Here is an 18,684-nt window from a genome sequence, read left to right on the forward strand (position 1 = left end):
CTGAGTAACCGTACCCATAGACACAACCTCCTGGTAAAAAGGCCAACCTGCCAATGGAGGCTAATTTAACACAAAGTATATATATATATTATTATTGGGACCTGAGTAAACGTACCCATAGACATCACAGCCTTCCGGTAAAAAGGCCAACCTGCCGATGAAGGCTAATATTAGGACCAGAATAAACGTACCCTTAGTCATTACTTCCTGGTAAACATAGGCCTACCACTGAAAGCTAATTAATTGTATATATTATGACTTGAGTAAAATCGGAGAGCAAACCATACCCATAGCCACTACTTCCTGGTAAACATACCACTGAAAGCTAATTAACTGTACATAATAACTATTATGACCTGAGTAAATCAGAGAGCAAACCATACCCATGATCACTACTTCCGGTAAAACTACCGCTGAAGCTAATTGAACATAACATAACATTTATAACATAACATAACAAGTTAACCTAATAATAAATATGTGGTCATATGATCAGAATTGATATAATTAACAAGAAATAATATAAAGAAAATAAACCGCCCTTAAAGGAATAATTTTTCAAGCTATGGGCTGGGTTGGTGGGGAAATTCATCTCGATCCGCTCTGAGCAATTGCAGACAAAAAAGTGACGATTCAAATGAACCCGGCAAGCAACGTCACACAGTGCATAAACAAAAAGGAGAACGCCCATTGGATGAACGAAGAGGCCGATTGGCAATGAAATCAATACAATAACAATGGGCTCAACCATTCTCTGCTGAGGTAAATTGGTTCTATTTAGACAAGCTAAATATAACCGTATATGCAGAGTGATATAGCAAGTCTTGGTAAACTTTAAAAACCTATTCAAATGCGTTTTGGTTATTTTGTTTTCTACTCCGACACAGGTATATTGTGCGTAAATGTGGGTTTGGGAAAAAGGACTTCGCTATTATTCAAATAATTTTGATTTTTTTTTTTAATGACATATCATTAAAATATGTTTTGAAATATGTAATTCAAATTCAGAATGCAATTTGGTGCGTCTGACGTGCTCTCAGGCCACACAATAAATACTGTGCAAAGGTGGGTGACCGATCCTTTAACATGTGGTTAATAGATTGCGAATTACATAATGCACATGTAGCCTGCATTTGGAAAGATTACCTTTGTACAGCGATTGCTATGGAACAAATTATCATAATTATTATGCAATGATTCGCGTTCAACGGTCTTGATTTCTTATTACCGCATACTTCATCATTTCAATCATCATTATCATAATCGCCGGCATCGTCGTCGGCTATTAATTTTCACATCAACTATATAAATTTAGAATCGATATAAGAGTGTATACGACGTGCTTTGTATATTTCAAATAAACGTTAAACCGAAACAAACGAAGACACAATCTTCTTCTTTATTCTCCGTATATATACGTTGGAAGCAGAATTTATTTCTGCACATTTTGACACCTCATTTGTAGCAATTGACTAAATATTGACGTCACAGTGTACATTTAAATCAATGTTACCCAATATTATAATGGAAGGAAATATGTGTAATATGATATCTGAGTGTTTTTGTATTGTATGTAAGTGCAACTTTTAAATCTGGACCTCGCTACATTAACTCGACTGGTGTTTTATTGTTTTCTGGGCTATCGTATCAAATGAGGTGTCAAAATGCGCAGAAATATATTCTGCTTCCAACGCATTTTACAGATTTGTAATATAATAACCCCTTTTTGAATAATGGCCATTATTTAACGGGGGTTAGTTACTTTTTTTCAGATGTTTATAAACTTCAAGAACATAAACGCTCTGGAATGGTAGAAAGAGCCAGTCGTTATTTCCATGGAGTATAGTGACCTGCTTTTCAGGTCATCTTTAAGATGTAATCAAAGGATTTAATAGCATTAGCGCCTAGCTTTTATTCCTCCATGGATTCAACTTAACTCGGATTTTATTCGGGTCATGCAAAAATTTGTTTACCTCTCTATGAAGGATGAAATCCGTCTGAGCGCAACTAACCAATTAATGGAATAATAATAAAAGGTTGTTCGGATTGCTCTCATTTCATACTGCTCCGTATAATCTAAACTGCGTCATTTCTTCTCATTTGAAAAACAAAGGCTATAATGTATACTGAATGAAAAATGTCGAAAAGGATCGGACGTATATGGGCACTTCATGATACATAATACATTGATATTGCTGCTTATATATGTATATCAGTTCATTGTCAATTGTTTATGGACTCTTTAATGTGCTATTCCACTTTTTGTCCTGTCATGAGTTGAAATCCAGTGTCCAAACATATGGAAATGTTTCTATACAAAAACGATTCTCTTATAAACCATCATGCGCACAGTTTCCACCTCGATACGCACATTTTCGTCCAAGAGCTCTCAAACAAGCAGTGAATTGTCTCCGCACAGTCTTTGATTACACTACACGGTTGAGTGCATAGCCATAGCAATGTAAGAGCTGTGGAGCTTCTAGCTGAAAAATGGGCCTCTTTGTTTTTTGTCGAAACCTCAAGTGTTCCCTTCATCCAATCAGATTTTTTTTGTATCAAACGAAAGCTAACACTTCCCCTAAAAACACTTTTCGTCACTAGGTCAACAGATAACGCAATTCAATGTTATAGCAAGGCGAATGTGGAAAATCTGTTGAAAACTACCTATCCAAGCACATTTTTTTACCAAAATGTAGGTTTTAAAAGTCAAACCCTCAAGTGTTCCTTACAATATTTAAAAACAATTTATGTCATTAAATGAAAAAGCACATTTATATTGCCCATTACAAGCATCACTAGAATGAGCAATGGCCAATTCTCTTTAAATTGCAAATCTTGTGCAAAAAGTTTTCGCCTGTTGTAAATTCAATGAACTATGACTTTGCTCAAGAGCGCTTATAAATTGATATGGACGAAAAAATCCAGCAGAAATTTTTTTCAAAATCGGAAATCCTCAACTTGAGTGGCTCATTTTGACAATTCCGTGATTTTTCATTCACTTAATTGCACTTCCCAAGTTTTTTTTTTCATTGGCAACTGGACTTTTAGTTGTTTTCAGAAAGCAAACCTGGACATTCTTGAAAAGTTATACTCCTCTATATAGGGGGTGTGCACTTATTTTCTGGAATAGCCCAGTATCACTATACACTATCAGTAGAGCATTACCTTAAATCTAACAGAAAAATAGTTCAAAAGCGGAAATCCTCAATTTGAGAGGCTCATTTTGACAATTCCGTGATTTTTCATTCACTTAAGGGATCTAAAATGAGCGTTTATTGTGTTTCGATAGTATTTTTTGTGGGACATGAGAGCACCTCAGACCTATCGAATTGCATTCTGAATACGAAGCATGTCTTTCTGATATCAAATAATTTTCATTTTTGAAAATCACAATATAATACAAATTTTATGACAAATTATAAAAATTTGATATTTTTCAAATTTTGATATATAACAGTCCTTGAAGTAAATTATATAAATCTAATGATATATTCTTAAAGTGTATGTAGCAGGGACGAAAAGCCGACGGTCAATTGAAAATTTTGACCTTTCATATTAGAGATATGGATGTTTTTCCCAAAAAGACCTAAAATTTTTTGGTGTTTTGGGAAAAAAAATCCATATCTTCAATACGAAAGGTCAAAATTTTCAATTGATCGTCGGCTTTTCATCCCACCTACATACACTTAAAGTATAAATCATCAGATTTATAAAGTTTACGTCAAGTACTGTTAAATATCAAAAATATCAATTTTTAATGATTTGCCATAAAATGTGTATTAAATTTCAAATTTCAAAAAATCAAAATTATTTGATATCAGAATGACATTCTTCGTATTCAGAATGCAATTCGATACGTCTGATGTGCTCCAATGTCCCACAATAAATACTGTCCAAACGTTCATACCCCAGCCCTTAATTGCACTTTCAAGTTTTTTTCCACTGCCAACTGGAATTCTAATTGTTTTCATAAAGCAAACTTGGACATTTCATTTCTTGAAACGTTATAGGTGTATACTTATTTTCTGGAATTGTCCAATATCACATATTTGTACACTATCAGTGCGGCGTTACCTTAAAGATTAAAACTGTGTCATCATCAAGACGCCTACCTCTTCCGATGAGAAGAGATGAGATGTAATTAGTAAAAACTATAATCTATTATCATTCGTTAATTGATCAGTAAACCGATTGATGCATGGATGGTCATAATCAATCCCTCCAGTCATATTTAGTGTCGCTGATGTCTTAAGATAATATTGTGAAATATTTTTGATAATTAAATAACACTTTTATCGTCATACATCGTAACCCGGGATGATAACAAAACGAAAATAAATACCAATCTTTATCTTTCCTTAAGGGCTCGGATAGCAACGTTTGCACAGTATTTTTGTGGGACATGAGAGCACATCAGACGTATCGAATTGCATTCTGAATACAATACTAAGAATGTCCTTCTGATATCAAATAATTTCATTCACGTGGAAAGGTTTCTATCAGAGCTGCCAACATTTGAATCTTGAAAAAAGGGAGATTTCCTGTTGTAATCAGCAGAGATGCCACTCAGTGTTCTCAAAAATCCTGAAATGGCACAAAATTCCTGAAAAATGTACTTTTCCTATGTATTAAGTACAGGATCATCTGATTAAAATTTCCTGAAATTAGGAAATTTCCTGAAGACTGGCAACACTGAATCAGGGAGATTTGTCAAAATGTGTACATCTTTAATGGACGAAACCATTTCCTTTTCAGGGAGATGACCAAAAATTAAGGGTTCTGAAGGGTTAAAAGTAGGGAGTCTCCTGCGAAAAGAGGGAGAGTTGGCACGAATTAAAAAAATCGACTTCGGCCTATAATGCCGCGCTATTTAAAAAAAAAAAGGGGGGAAGGTAAAATAGAGAAACATATGCAGATGCATAAAGTGATGAGTCTGAAATATCGCCTTAAACTTTCTGATCGAGACTGATGTATTAGAAAGAAAAAAAGTCGCCGCTACATGATAAAGTAAATATTTAGAGAAAATAATGTAAAACTTTTCGTCACTATGTCAACAGATAACGCAATTCAATATTATAGCAAGGCGAATGTGGAAAATCTGTTGAAAACTACCTATCCAAGCACATTTTTGACCAAAATGTAGGTTTTAGAAGTCAAAATTTTATGTCATTAAATGAAAAAGCACACTTATATTGTCCATATACTAGGGTCACTAGAATGAGCAATGGTCAATTCTCTCTAAATTGCCAATCTTGTGCAAAAAGTTACTATTTTCGCCTGTTTTGTCCTACGGTTGTAAATTCAATGAATTGTGACTTTGCTAAAGAGCGCTTACAAATTGATATGTTTTTTAATTTGCGATATAATACAAATTATGATGGCAAATCATTAGAAACTAATATTTTTGATATTTAACAGTCCTCGAAGTAAAGTTTACAAATCTAATGATAAGTAGCTGGGAGGAAAAGCCGACGATCATTTGAAAATTTTGAATTTTCGTATATACCCCAAAAAAAAAAAAGAAAAACAAAACAAAAATAAAGACCAAAAAAATAATTATAGATATGAAAAAAAAAAATTCAATTTTTAATAATAGGCCTATTTGCAATAAAATGTAATATCGCCAATTTCAAAATATCAAAATTACTTGATATCAGAAGGACATTCCTCGTATACAGAATGCAATTTGATATGTCTGATGTCCCACGATAAATACTGTGCAAACGTTGCTATCCGATTCCTTTATAATAAGAAATAAATTTTTGGATTCCAATTTACCAAACTTTTAAGTTTGGCAAATTGGAATCCAAAATCCATTTAAAAATGGTCTATACATATAACGTAGGCCTATATTGCGAGCACATATTTTGCAATTACCCTCTCGACTTGCCAAAATTGCCCCCCCTCTTCTGCTGGCCAAAAAATCTTGCCCCCGAAACTGATTCCGGAAGCCAAGCTCAGTCCAAATTTGTTTTATTAAACATTGATATCTTCGATGCATGGGAGGTGATATATTAATTATTACTATCATTTCAATAATCATAACGTATTTTAAGCATCGGTATTATTTGACATATTTTCATTATGTACATCTTTTTATTATTACTTATCATAAATAATTTACAGCATGAACTTATCTATATCCCACCTTATGAGCCGTCTTGGGCCCATTCCCATCCCAAGTTTTTTATGATGTAGGCTAATTTATAATGACAGTGATATTATGTTGTCAATTTAATCATACCGATGCAAACTGTTGTATGCTGAATTATATGACATGTGACAATTTCATAGTGTCATCATCGGTAAAATACTGTTATGAAGAATGTATTTTTTATTAGCTAAATGACATTTATTGCAGATTGGAATGGAGTTGGAAGAAGCCGAGAGGCATGTTGGTAAGCTAATTCCGTCATTGCACATGTTCAGGATTTGTTTTAGTTTCATCGGTAATTTGAGCTGATACATCTCATGATCTATGCTATATATCGAGTTCTGGGATTGACAGGGGTTTAAAATTAAAAGCATTAAATCTGTCGAATAATTCGCCGTATATAACGCAATTTAAAACTGATTTTATTTTGTAGTACAAAAATAATAATAATAACCACAACAACAACAACAACAATAATAATAATAATAATAATAATAGTAATTATAATAATAATAATAATAACACTATAATAATAATAATAATAATATAACAACAACAACAACAATAATAATAATATGTGTTGAGGTCATCATCAAATAAATATAAACGCATTAGATGAAGTCATCATTTGAATAAGCTTCATCTTTAACACGAATGTAAAATTGGACGCATCAAGGTTGTCCTCTATCGGATTAGAAATTAGAATATGTAAATGTTAAACAAAACAATTTATATGGCACTATTCCAGAAAATTTCATATAAATATAATATCAAAGCCACAATTCGTTTCACGTCCGCCTCACTCCTCACTTTCTGGAATCAGTTCATATTTCATTTTATTTTTCAATTTTCGTATTAAATTTAAGCCTTTTTAAAGTTAAACTATTGCACTTTCAAGTGTTGTGGCACTCCAACTAAGGGGTCTAACCCAAAAAAATTGTTTTCCTCGAAGATACTGAAAACTGCTAGCAATATGTCAATTTTACCTTAAAACTGAGGCTGTATCAATCAATGTAAATTTTGCCACAAAAAAACCCACACGATCCTCCCTCCTCACTTTTCAAAAACGGGGACGACTTTTAATCGTATATATGGCCTAGGGGCCCAAATTTGCAAAAAGTCGGCGTCAATCAAATTGCGGCCCCTATTTCAACAACAACAAAATTATGACCCCCCCAACGATACACCTTACCCCAATTAGGCTAAAATTGTATTGAAATCAGTATTTTTGAATAAAATAAACACACTATCTGTGGTCATCTTGTGACTCACTACATTTTGGTCATCAAAAATTTTATGACCCCCCTATTTTTCTTTCCAAAAATTATGACCCCCCCCTCCGAAGAAAATGACTATTTGTATTTTCTCTGATCTTAAAGAATTTCACTAAGTACCAAAGATCGCATAAAAATTTATATCATCATGATCATGCCTATATGTCAATATTTTGATACCAAAGAATCGATACCATATAAGAGTAATATTGATAAACGTGATCTATGCAAGAATACTTTGATCTATGCAAGACGAGGTCATGAACTGGTTCCGTCTCTCGGTCTCTACGCATGCTCAGTATATATCTTTAATGTACTCGAGAAGATATTTCCTGGACTCGGCGTTATGCTTTGCAGGCATGTTTTAAGCAATTTAAGGTAAGAAATTTATTCCAATCCTAAATTATCGTATGCAGCCATGTTTTAATATCTTAACTGTGTAAGAATAGTGTCCCAAATATATTGAAAATATCAATGTTTGTTGGTTTAACTCATAAAACATGTTGATTGCTCAATAAGTAACATGAAGACGTACATGTACTCAATATACATGTCAACATACTTGGTATCGGTAAATTTTGGTATATTGGCCGGTTTTTGGTGTGTTGGTTCAGGTACCAGTAGTGGTGCCAGTACCTTTAATATTAAATCAAATTATTATTATATATCCCGGTTATATTGAGTGTGATTTACAGCTGTATCATAAAAACATATCCGAAGCGAAATGTATTTTATAGAAAATACTATTGGCATGACGGTCGCCGGTCGCAAGTACATTATGTAATAAATGTATGTACAACATAATCATAATGAACATAATTATTGGTACTGTGACTATATAATTAAATATTATTAATACCTGATGTAATTAAGGCTCATTTGTATACATAGGCCTATTTAACATGCAGTCGGGCACGACAATAGCTATGACAATGTGGATATGCCATCCTGATAATGAGAAAACAATCCTGATTAAAAATAATTATTCTGATGTGGAACTACCAGGCCGCGCGCGGTACTGACTGACATAGGCCTGGACCTAAATGGTTTGGCAGACGCCAGTTAGTTCTAGTTTTAGTTCTCTCAATATTTTGTTGCATGGTAGTAGGCCTACTACTACTAGTAGGCATAGCACAGAAACTAGAGTCTATAGAAAATGGTTTCAGTGGTTTAAATATAATTAGGAACATGTTGATTCTAGCTCTTTCAGTGTAAACATATGTCATAGTAATTTAGTGAACGCCTACATAGTTAAAATTGGAAAAAATGCTTTAAACAATTCCTGCTCTTTTACGGGCTCTTTTAGTAGCTTTCAATGTTAACATAATAACATATGTCCGCAATAGTGTACATGACCCATGCTGACAAACTGCATAGAATTAATTCACACTTGACATTATAAGGTACGGTTTCGATTCGATTAAATGTAAATAGCATTCACACAAATCTACAAAGCGTGAAAAGGTCATTCAACGATTGTCCCGAAACGAAATACTGTGTTCTGTATTTTTTTTAAATATGCAAATGTAGGATCGTTACCGGTTACCCTATAATTGCCTAAGTCATTTTTTGTAATTTTTAGAATTAAGTACAAAACGTGTTTCAAGCATGCATCAGTTACGTAATCTGCCTAATTATTTCGGATTATTACCTTTCATTAGTATCACCATTAGGGTGCATCAAACGCCCCTCATGTCAACCATATATTTTGTACCTAGTGTCAAACTGTGCCACTTAACTAGAAAACCATCCCCTCCAAATTTAAATTCAATCGGAGGTCAGGATGGGGGTCCACCGTGAGCTTAAAGTTCGGACAGAGGCAACCAATAAAAGTCCGGCCGGCAGCTATTGTATTATATATAGGCCTACAGTTATACACACACATTAATAGCTGCCTTTAGTGAAAGTTTTTAAAGTACTTCATATCTCAGCCAATACTCAATCAAATGCAATTATCCATTTGAACTAAGCAAAAAGGCAGCTATTTTCAGACATATTTGAGGTAATAATAATAGCTGCCATGTGCATATTTCTCTATTTACAGCTGTTTCTGCATGGAAAATGGATCCATCATGCGCTACACGCTTAAAGTTTGTGTATGATAGGTGCCTTTAACAAATGACAAATCAATCAGGCAGCTATTTAGTTTTCATTACTTTATACTGCACATCGATCACTGTGGCTGCCCTATGAATAACAATTGTAATAAATTGCTTAATATTTATCAGTCCATACATGTATGATATGCTTTCTCAGATTAGGTGTCTGCTTTCTATCTTGCTCCACCACTTGCAAGACATTTGATTATGTTTCTCACTCTGGGCAGTAGCTAGGAAATCTGTATGAGTTTAACGACACTTTCTGCTGCATCATTTACCACATTGACGGCTCTAACATTGCTAAGCGATAGCAGTAAAGCTAAGGACTCGGGCCAATCAATTACATTCAAGCAGTCATGTATGTCCAAACTGCTGTATAGTGTCAACATCTCTCTAATGCAGAATCACATTGAACAGCTTCCACAAGGCACTGTGACAACTAAGCACCAGCTACCAAAGATATGTGAATTTGTTGTATTTGCAACAATAATCTAAAGTTCCTGCTGGATAACATACAGTGTTGCTTCTGACCCGCCATGGAATGATCTTCAGTTGTACAAGCGCCTCCTGTAGTATGCCGATATCAATTTCGGTGTTGCAACAAGTGCACGCAAACCCACAAAGCCCTGAGCAGACATCTGTGGTACATGTATCTCACAGAAGAGATGGCAACGCTTGCTCTCTTCAGTGGAAAGGTACCAGTACAATAGAGACAAGCTTTAGCGAGAAGGCTACTTGAACTTAAAGCTGATGCAGCAGCACTAAAGCCATATATTCGCTTGGCGCAGGCTTTGGAAAGCCAAAGTTCCCTGACCCTGAGAATATCACAGTCGTCCTAGCTGATTTTGCAGGCAAGGTTCACTAAGAACATCCTGCAGATCAATGACAAATTCCTAGCAGACAATGTTGACACTTGGCCCGAGTCCTCAGTTTATCTGCAATCGCTTAGCAATGTTAGAGCCTAGATTTCCTAGCTGCTGCCCACAGTTAGGAACATTATCAAAATGTCTTGCAAGTGGTGGAGCAAGATAGAAAACGGACACCTAATCTGAGAGAGCGTAAACTGAATGATGTTACCTAATTTACCAATATCACATGGACTGATAAGCAACATAGATAAGTACATTTATTACATTGTTATTCATATGGCAGCCACAGTGATGTTCAGTATAAAGTAATGAAAACTAAATAGCTGCCTGATTGATTTGTCATTAAGTAAAAGGCACCTATCATGCAAACTTTAAGCTCGCAGCATGCGATGGACCCATTTTCCATGCAGAAATGGCTGTAAAGAGAAACGTGCACATGGCAGCTATTATTATGACTTCAAATATGTCTGAAAATAGCTGCCTTTTTGCTTAGTTCAAATGGATTTGCATTTTATTGTGTATTGTCTGAGATATGAGGTACTATAAAAACATTCACTAAAAGCAGCTATTAATATGTATGTATAACTGTAGGCTATATATAATTCAATAGCTGCCGGCCGGACTTTTACTGGTTGCCTCTGTCCGAACTTTAAGCTCACGGTGGACCCCCTTCCCGACCTCCGATTGAATTTAAATTTGGAGGGGATGATTTTCTAGTTAAATGGCACAGTTTGACACTAGGTACAAAAAATATGGTTGACATGAGGGGCGTTTGATGCACCCTAATTCATTATCATTGGTTCTTGAGCAAAGATTTAGTAAGAAAAATATGTTTAAATGCATGCTTGACCATATTCTGTACTTTGTTCTCAAAATTACAAAAAATGTAACGCAATTAGGCTGACGAAATGTAGCTTTCCTTGTGTATTTTATTTTCAATTTTGATCAAATCTCGGCGTCTGTTTTGATATGTTTAAATCGGCCATTTACTATACATAATTTCATCCTCAGTCCCACCCCCCTCAATAATTCCAGATGAAGTAAGATACCGGGAAAATGGGTGTTTTTGACCTATTTTTCGCAAAATTTCCTGACTCCCCCCAGGATGGGTCACCAAAATTCAAATTTCCCAATCATAGTGCATTGTAGGAATGCCTTTAAGCCTCCTCTGCTTAACAGCTAGACTTTCTTATTCTTAGGCGCTGATAATCAATAATGTAATAATGTTCAAAATTAAAAAAACAACACTTGAATGACATTATAAAGACTATTTGTTAGGCCTCGTATATTTCAGACAGGATATCGAAAGTGTTTTGCTCTATGGCTATACGTGCATGCATAGGAGAGTGATACCGGTTGGTAGCTTCCTTCATATGATAACGCGGATTCTTGAAATAAAGAAAATTATAATGAATTTGCAGTTTTTGTACCATTATTATATTGTTACATATATCCAATGTCAGTAGATGCCACATACTGCAGTTACTGTCCGTTTTCCTATACACAATACACAGTGCTCTCACCATTGACGCGTGACCTCTACAAATGATGTATGTTGGGAGAATGGACACTTGCCTAGTTAACATCACTGTGTGAAAAATAACCAGCCAATATTTTATTTATTCTCCAAAACTTCTAGCAAATATATTTCTCTAACATGACCTAAAATTACAGCTAGGTTAGATGTTCAGAAATGGTCGCACTTTTGTAAAATATGAGTGAGGGCAAGGCATAGCTAGCCAACTCCCCGTGTTAATTGAATGAAGATTTGACCGAAAATATTGGTATCGGACCGCTCACTTCTAAAAAAAAACAAAAAAAAACGGTAAAAGCTACATTTAAATTATTCTAAATAGGTTCTAGAAAATAAAGTTTTGTAACATGTCCTAAATTTTTAGCTAATTTAGATGTTTGGAGAGGGTCGCACTTTTGTGTTTTAGGAAGGATATGTAAACGACAGATAACACCAAAAATATGAAGAAATTATTTCCAAACCGTGTTAAGTCAACAATCATTATGTTACTCATTTTGAAGAATGCTGGTTAACAAAAAGCAGGTCTTTGTCTCATTTCGTGAACAAAAGTACACATACCATTGTTTCCTTTCGTTTCCTTTATAATCGGTTACCCAACTGAAGCTATAATACCAGGTTTATTGCGATGTCGCACATTGAAAACAGACACTTGTGCACAACCAGAGAAGATCTGATTTAATCAGTTGAGCTGCTTCAATGAGTGTTATCTTGGTTTAATAGCTTTTAATGGGGTTTAAGTCCTGCAAAGGTCGAGATGAATTCTACTGTAGACATGACTGCATCATGATAGTTTTCAAAGAGCAGTTCATTTCAGTACCTTGGCATGTTGGCTGCAGAGGCGTAGCCGGGGGGCAAAGGGCGGCTGCCCCTTGTGAGAAGTCCCCCTGTGGGATGCTGGAGGCCCTGATATTTTCAGGCCTCTTTGTATCTTTTGGCCCATCTTGACCATTTTCGTCAAAAGTTTACCCCCTTAAAAGTTGTCTGGCTACGACACTGTTTGGCTATGGGGCATTGGGAGCATTTGCAATTTTGTATATTGAATGCGGAAATGCGGAATAAGGATAGCTTACTTTCAAATGTATATTCTTTGCATTGGTTAATATAGATCGAGCTTACTTCTCTCATCATGCTTATTGTTTTTTACAATGTGATTATAATTATATACCAACGCAAAGAAGAAAATGCGAAGATAAATTAAAGCCACAGGCCTACCCTCCATACTGCAATGTCGGGACAGAAAGTTTCTACAATTAATTTAGGGCCTAGGCCTACATCTCAATTCTCAATTACTTGAATTCCATCACATGCTTTATCAGATTTCGTTTATCTAGTTTATCTGTCAATTGTTGTTCTAAAGTGCATGTTTATCAATCATGAGCGTAAATAGATTGAGTTGTGTCCTTAAACTTATATATACGCAGATCTGTATACTGTAGGCATGAGAATTTGGCGGCTGAAACATTACAATTTGGAAGGGGCATATTCTGTGCATGTTTCACTAGCACATAAAATATTTTCAATTTCAGTCTATTTTTACTCAAATTTAAGGCAAGACTGAACTTATAAATGTGATTTTCAACCTATTCTTTTGAAACTTAGCTGGACTGAATATCTTAGTGAGGAATAATCTTAGTGAGGATTTTTAACGTAAAAATTTGCAATATTTTGTCGTGTTGCCATGACAAGGTGGTATAATATTACGTATGTTTGTTTAAATTGTCGCTTCGTGCAGAGATACGCTTTGATCTTGATATGACAAGACACAAACAAAATGTTCAAACCAGGCTAAAGAGCTTATGCCTATACATGTATGTAAAAACTGTAGTAATATGAACATTTCATATTTGTTTCGTCATAACATTAACCATTTCTTCATAAGAGGGGTTGATCACACGATCGAGACTGGTGTGAGCTTTCGATACTCGAGCGTGTCATCGTCAGAGCAAGTAATTTAGGACAGCGTTTTGTGCGTCCAATTCGAGTTTATTCATCCCCAAATTCTCCAATTCCGTGTTATGTACACAGCGTGTTTTCTATTTCCTTCAAATTTTTGACCGGTATTGTTTGAAACAGCCCAGTTTTAGCGTGATGTTATTTTATTAATCAATTGTATTTCTATTTTCTTATTTGCCTACAGGTCGACAAGGTGAACCACTCTTTAACTTGTCAAGATGACTAACACCAAATACCGTGTCATCTTCCTGGGTCCCACCGGCGGTGGCAAAACCTCCGTTATAAAAACTCTCCTTCGAGTCAGTGCCAACTCCACACCAACTACCAATGAGCCTGAAAGTACCACCGCTACTACTACTACGCACCAAACATACACAGCAACTATCCTCGGCAAAGAGATGGTGTTGACGGACACACCGGGTTTACGCGATCCTGCAGGTGAAGCTGGCATTGAATCGGAACTACACGGTGCTTTTCATGACATATTACCAGGTCCTCACATCGTCGTCATAGTCTTCAGTGTCAGAACATCGGCAGATGTCATACGTAAAACTTTCCTACGATGTCAAGATCGATTGGGTCAAGACGTCACAAGACACATAGCCGTTGTATTTACTTGCGTGGATTCGTTAGAATCTTCTGGTAGCAATTTCAAAGGACACGTCGACTCGCTGCCACGGCATATCAAACAACTCATTGGTCCACAACCTGTGGCTTTGAACAACAATGCCAATGCGCCACTTATTAACGTGCTACAAGTTAAAGAATTGATGACCAAATTTGATCAAATTCTAACCAAAAACTTCGGCATGCATTTTAACGTAAGACGATTGGTTGGATTTGGTCGGGGTGATATCGCAACTGACGTTACAGACGTATTTGAAAAGAACTCCCAAGTTCTAGACAAAAAACTATCAGATAAGAGAGTAACGGAACAAGATAGCTCAAATACTGGAGTAACTGTTGTTACTATTGAACAAACTCCTGGTATTCAGAACGCTGTTTCAGATGCTCATGATGACAACCACGGTAACGGGACCAGCCTCACGCAACAAAACGGCCAAGAAACCAACGCACTTCAGCCCCATCCGGAAAACGTTCGGCTGCAATCTTTACCACGCAGCGAACATGGTGAAACCGCGTCCAGAGTTAGCGACGATGCCAGCCTGATAACGAGCAGTAGCAGCAACCAGGATAAAGATAGCCAGACGTGCTGCTGCTTTGCGAACATAACAAGAAGATTCAGATCGTCTCAAAATGAGCCCGAATTTAAACAATTTAAATAACTTTGTTTTCATTGTCAATAATGATAATGGTGCTTGCTGGTACTAGCATAAATAATTATTTGAAACTATTTCAAATACTGGAAACGTGAAATTTGCAGATCTCTCTTCGATGCATCCGGCATCAGAGATGCCATTCAGTTTTACTCAAAAAAGCTAATCCTGGTGAAAAAAAACCCTGAAAAAAGGGCACGTGTGGATGCAGCCCAAAAGCCCTCAAATGGGTTGAATATAAATAAAAACGCGTGAATTCGGACTCACAAAAAAACCTAAATTCGGGCTAAAACCTGAAAAGTGGCATCTCTGGGAACCATCGAACCTCTTGCATCTTATGATGATGTATACATGTAAACAGGGAACGGACGGACGGGGAAGCCCTTTGAGGTTGCGATTTCTTAATACATGCAATACGCCAAGAATTACTTCTATACCTGGAGTTCTAATGTAGACGACTCTCTCCTCCTCTCCCACTCTCTCTCCTCCTCTCCCACTCTCTCTTCCTCTCCCCCTCTCTCTTACTCTCTCCCCTAGATCATGGAAGAAAGAGAAGAATCTTATCGCTTTCTTCCATGGGCAGATTAACCACAGATATAACCATTCGATTTTGAATTGCTTTACCTGGAGTACATACACGTGTAAGCATTGACGTACCTCCTAATAGCTGGTATCAGCTAGTTGATATCTGCCATTTCAATCATTTTTAGTTTGATGGCTGATTCCCCAATTTGTTGATTACCGAACGCGGCGTGTCTGTCCCCTCCCATAATTTGTTCATTAATTCCAAAGAGTTGTCACTGAGGAGAGGTGGGGCTGGGATCGACTATAGTTCTTACAATGATTGTGTATATAGCATAGCTGCAAATTTCAAATTTCTTTTTCCCAATAATCTACGCCAATTATGATAGAGCCTAATAGTATACTTCAGCTTCTTCCTTAACCATGTTAACGTATTTGTATACATGTATGTGCAAAACTGATTATCAAAAAGTTAACCAAACTTCAAAACGATCAAGTCAAGGTATATCCCACCAAAGATCAAAGCAATACCGTACTTACTTCTCTACAAAAACGGTAACTTTACGTAAATTAAGTTTGTATCAATATATTCAATATGTGATATCTTATACAAGCTAATCGTTGAACTGGTAAGATTCAATGGATAATGCTGCCCAACTACCAAATGCTCGTAATTTTAAGAGTACTGATGTAATAATGTGACATACTTCGTATTATATTCCATATTGTATCAGTAATGGTGAATATTTGCATATCGTTTTGAACATGTTTGATGCCGTACTCCTTTTCAAACAGCTCAACTTGCTAGCATGAAAGTTCATCTGTGTTGGCAAACTTCATAATTGGAAATTTAAACTTATGATCTCAACACAATAAACTATTTAACGATAAACTATTTAACTATGATGATAAAAAGTCGCATGAAGTCAATAACTACGGGTAAGGTGTTGCGCGATGTTTGAATGTCTTAAACATGTTAAAAATATCAATGTTTTTCCAACATTGACTTCACAATGTTTTCAATCTACTTGTCATGAAAGGGAATTAAATAGTAATGTTATAACACCTCATACTTTCTTGATAAATAAAGTGGACAAAATTACAACCAAATCAGTAAAATCACAGTATACGTCAGTCACTGCTATAAGGGACTGATACGTATGATTTTAAAGCTTTGAAGTAGATTTCAAATAATGTTATATCTCAAAAAGTCATTTGTTAACTTCGTGCTCATTGTGTTACAGTGGGTGTTTTCAATGTTTTTATTTCAATGGTAAATGTATTTTTGAACATCACAGCTTAGATTTGGGGTGCAAGAAGTGAAGCAAAAATAAGAGTTAAGACTTGATGACCAAACACTCGTAAACCAAATCAAAATCTAGGGTGCACTATTTATACGAAATGAACGACCTGCTGCGAACTGTCGCAAGTATCTCACTGGTGGCCGACTGAGAGAACCAACTTAGGCTGATGTTGATGGCACAAATTATACAACTGGTAATGGAAGCCAGGTTATTCCAGATATGAATGGACCTTGGAACTAGAACTATAACATTCAGAAAATCGTCTCCTTGTATATCAACAGATTCTCCCATATACAGGATTGGGTGGGATTTTAAATGTATACATTCTCAGAAATTTGTTCCTGTGGAAGGGCAAATGGGATACATTTTTGATTTAGCACCAAACAAGAGGCTGATTTATATTGTAATTTTTTTCAAACCCAATGTCACCAAGATCTGTGGGGACAGTATTTTCCGTGTCCCACCCACCATCACCACCCACTGGTTGAACTTTATGTCCAGTTAATAGCAAATTCGAAAAAAAAAATGCTCAGAAATGTGAAACATTTTGTGAATACTTCTGTTTTTAACAGAAAATCTGATAAAATGTATACGTTATTCAATGTCTTGACTTGTAGTAAGTTGTAATTCATATAGGTCGTTGACTTTGATTACTTGAAATATTTTAATGCCCTGTACTTAAAAAGTGATATAAATTTCATACCGTACTCTTTCATATTATAGAACTATAATATAAAGCTACAATATCCATAAGGATAGTATATTTATTAAATGTTTGTATACAAATATGCTGAAAGTTGTCCAGTGTTCATTTTTTCCTCGTATGGGTATGAAATATAACTTACATTTAGCTTTTCTTGCTTTTTCTATAAGAAAATGTTTCACAATCAAGTGCTTTTCCAAAGGCAAAAACCCCCACATACTCCCTCATTGTTCATGAAGCCAACATTAACAGTTGTGCTTCAAGCTAAATATCCACGGGGGATGGGAGGGGGCAAAATTGCAAAGTTGCCTCATACACTGATCGACTTCCAGAATGCCTTTACTAGGAAATTTACACACTGAAATCACAATTTTAATGCTGAAGTGTAATGCATATCGCACATTTTGGTCCAATTTTATTCCAGTATTTGACACAATCAAGCTAAATGAGGACAAGTAAATTGAAAGCAATTTTTGAGATTATACGGCACCAGCAAAGTCAGTAGAACACTTGATTTCATGCATTTTTTACCTCTGCTCCACAAAATAGTATAGATTCATGGCAGAGTTAAACAGCAAAATGGTGATAATTATTAGTGAAAACAATGAATCCGAACCAAGTTTTGTCGTCTTACAAATGTAGTTTTACTGGGCATCAGAGTCTATGCACTGGGTCATATCTGTGTTGTAACTGAAGTATCTTATAGTGTATGAGGTGCTCCAAGCAATATATCCCCCCCCCCACACCCCCACAGACATCAATAATAAACTTCCTGTAGTCCAGTTGGCTTCCTATAGGCAGTGACGTCAGTGCATTCTCCAGTGGGCACTCTTAAAACAAACTTATTAAAATGAATAGATTCCTCTTCAGAGTTGGACTTACAAGGTTTCTCTCCAATTTTACAAGGTTCCTCTTCAAAAATTGTAAATTGAATGAGGGGTCAAAGGTCAAATAAAAGCTTAATACTTGTCAGAAATATAGAAGTATGCTTCTTA

General features: G+C 35.7%; 1 protein-coding gene across 1 annotated transcript; it reads left to right on the forward strand.

Moving 5' to 3' along the window:
• The first annotated feature begins 7,726 nt into the window (after nt 1–7,726).
• On the forward strand, nt 7,727–15,327 carry LOC140148906 (GTPase IMAP family member 9-like). The gene is made up of 2 exons (XM_072171006.1): nt 7,727–7,806; nt 14,068–15,327. Exon 2 carries the CDS (start codon nt 14,102–14,104, stop codon nt 15,167–15,169), a length of 1,068 nt encoding a protein of 355 aa, XP_072027107.1. The 5' UTR covers nt 7,727–7,806; nt 14,068–14,101; the 3' UTR covers nt 15,170–15,327.
• Nucleotides 15,328–18,684: the final 3,357 nt, after the last annotated feature.

The sequence above is a fragment of the Amphiura filiformis genome, chromosome 3 (assembly GCF_039555335.1).
Source record: "Amphiura filiformis chromosome 3, Afil_fr2py, whole genome shotgun sequence".
Taxonomy (NCBI): Eukaryota; Metazoa; Echinodermata; class Ophiuroidea; order Amphilepidida; family Amphiuridae; genus Amphiura; species Amphiura filiformis.

Excerpts from the sequence above, each read along its gene's own strand:
- LOC140148906 (XM_072171006.1), top strand. The coding sequence starts at position 14,102 with ATGACTAACACCAAATACCGTGTCATCTTCCTGGGTCCCACCGGCGGT.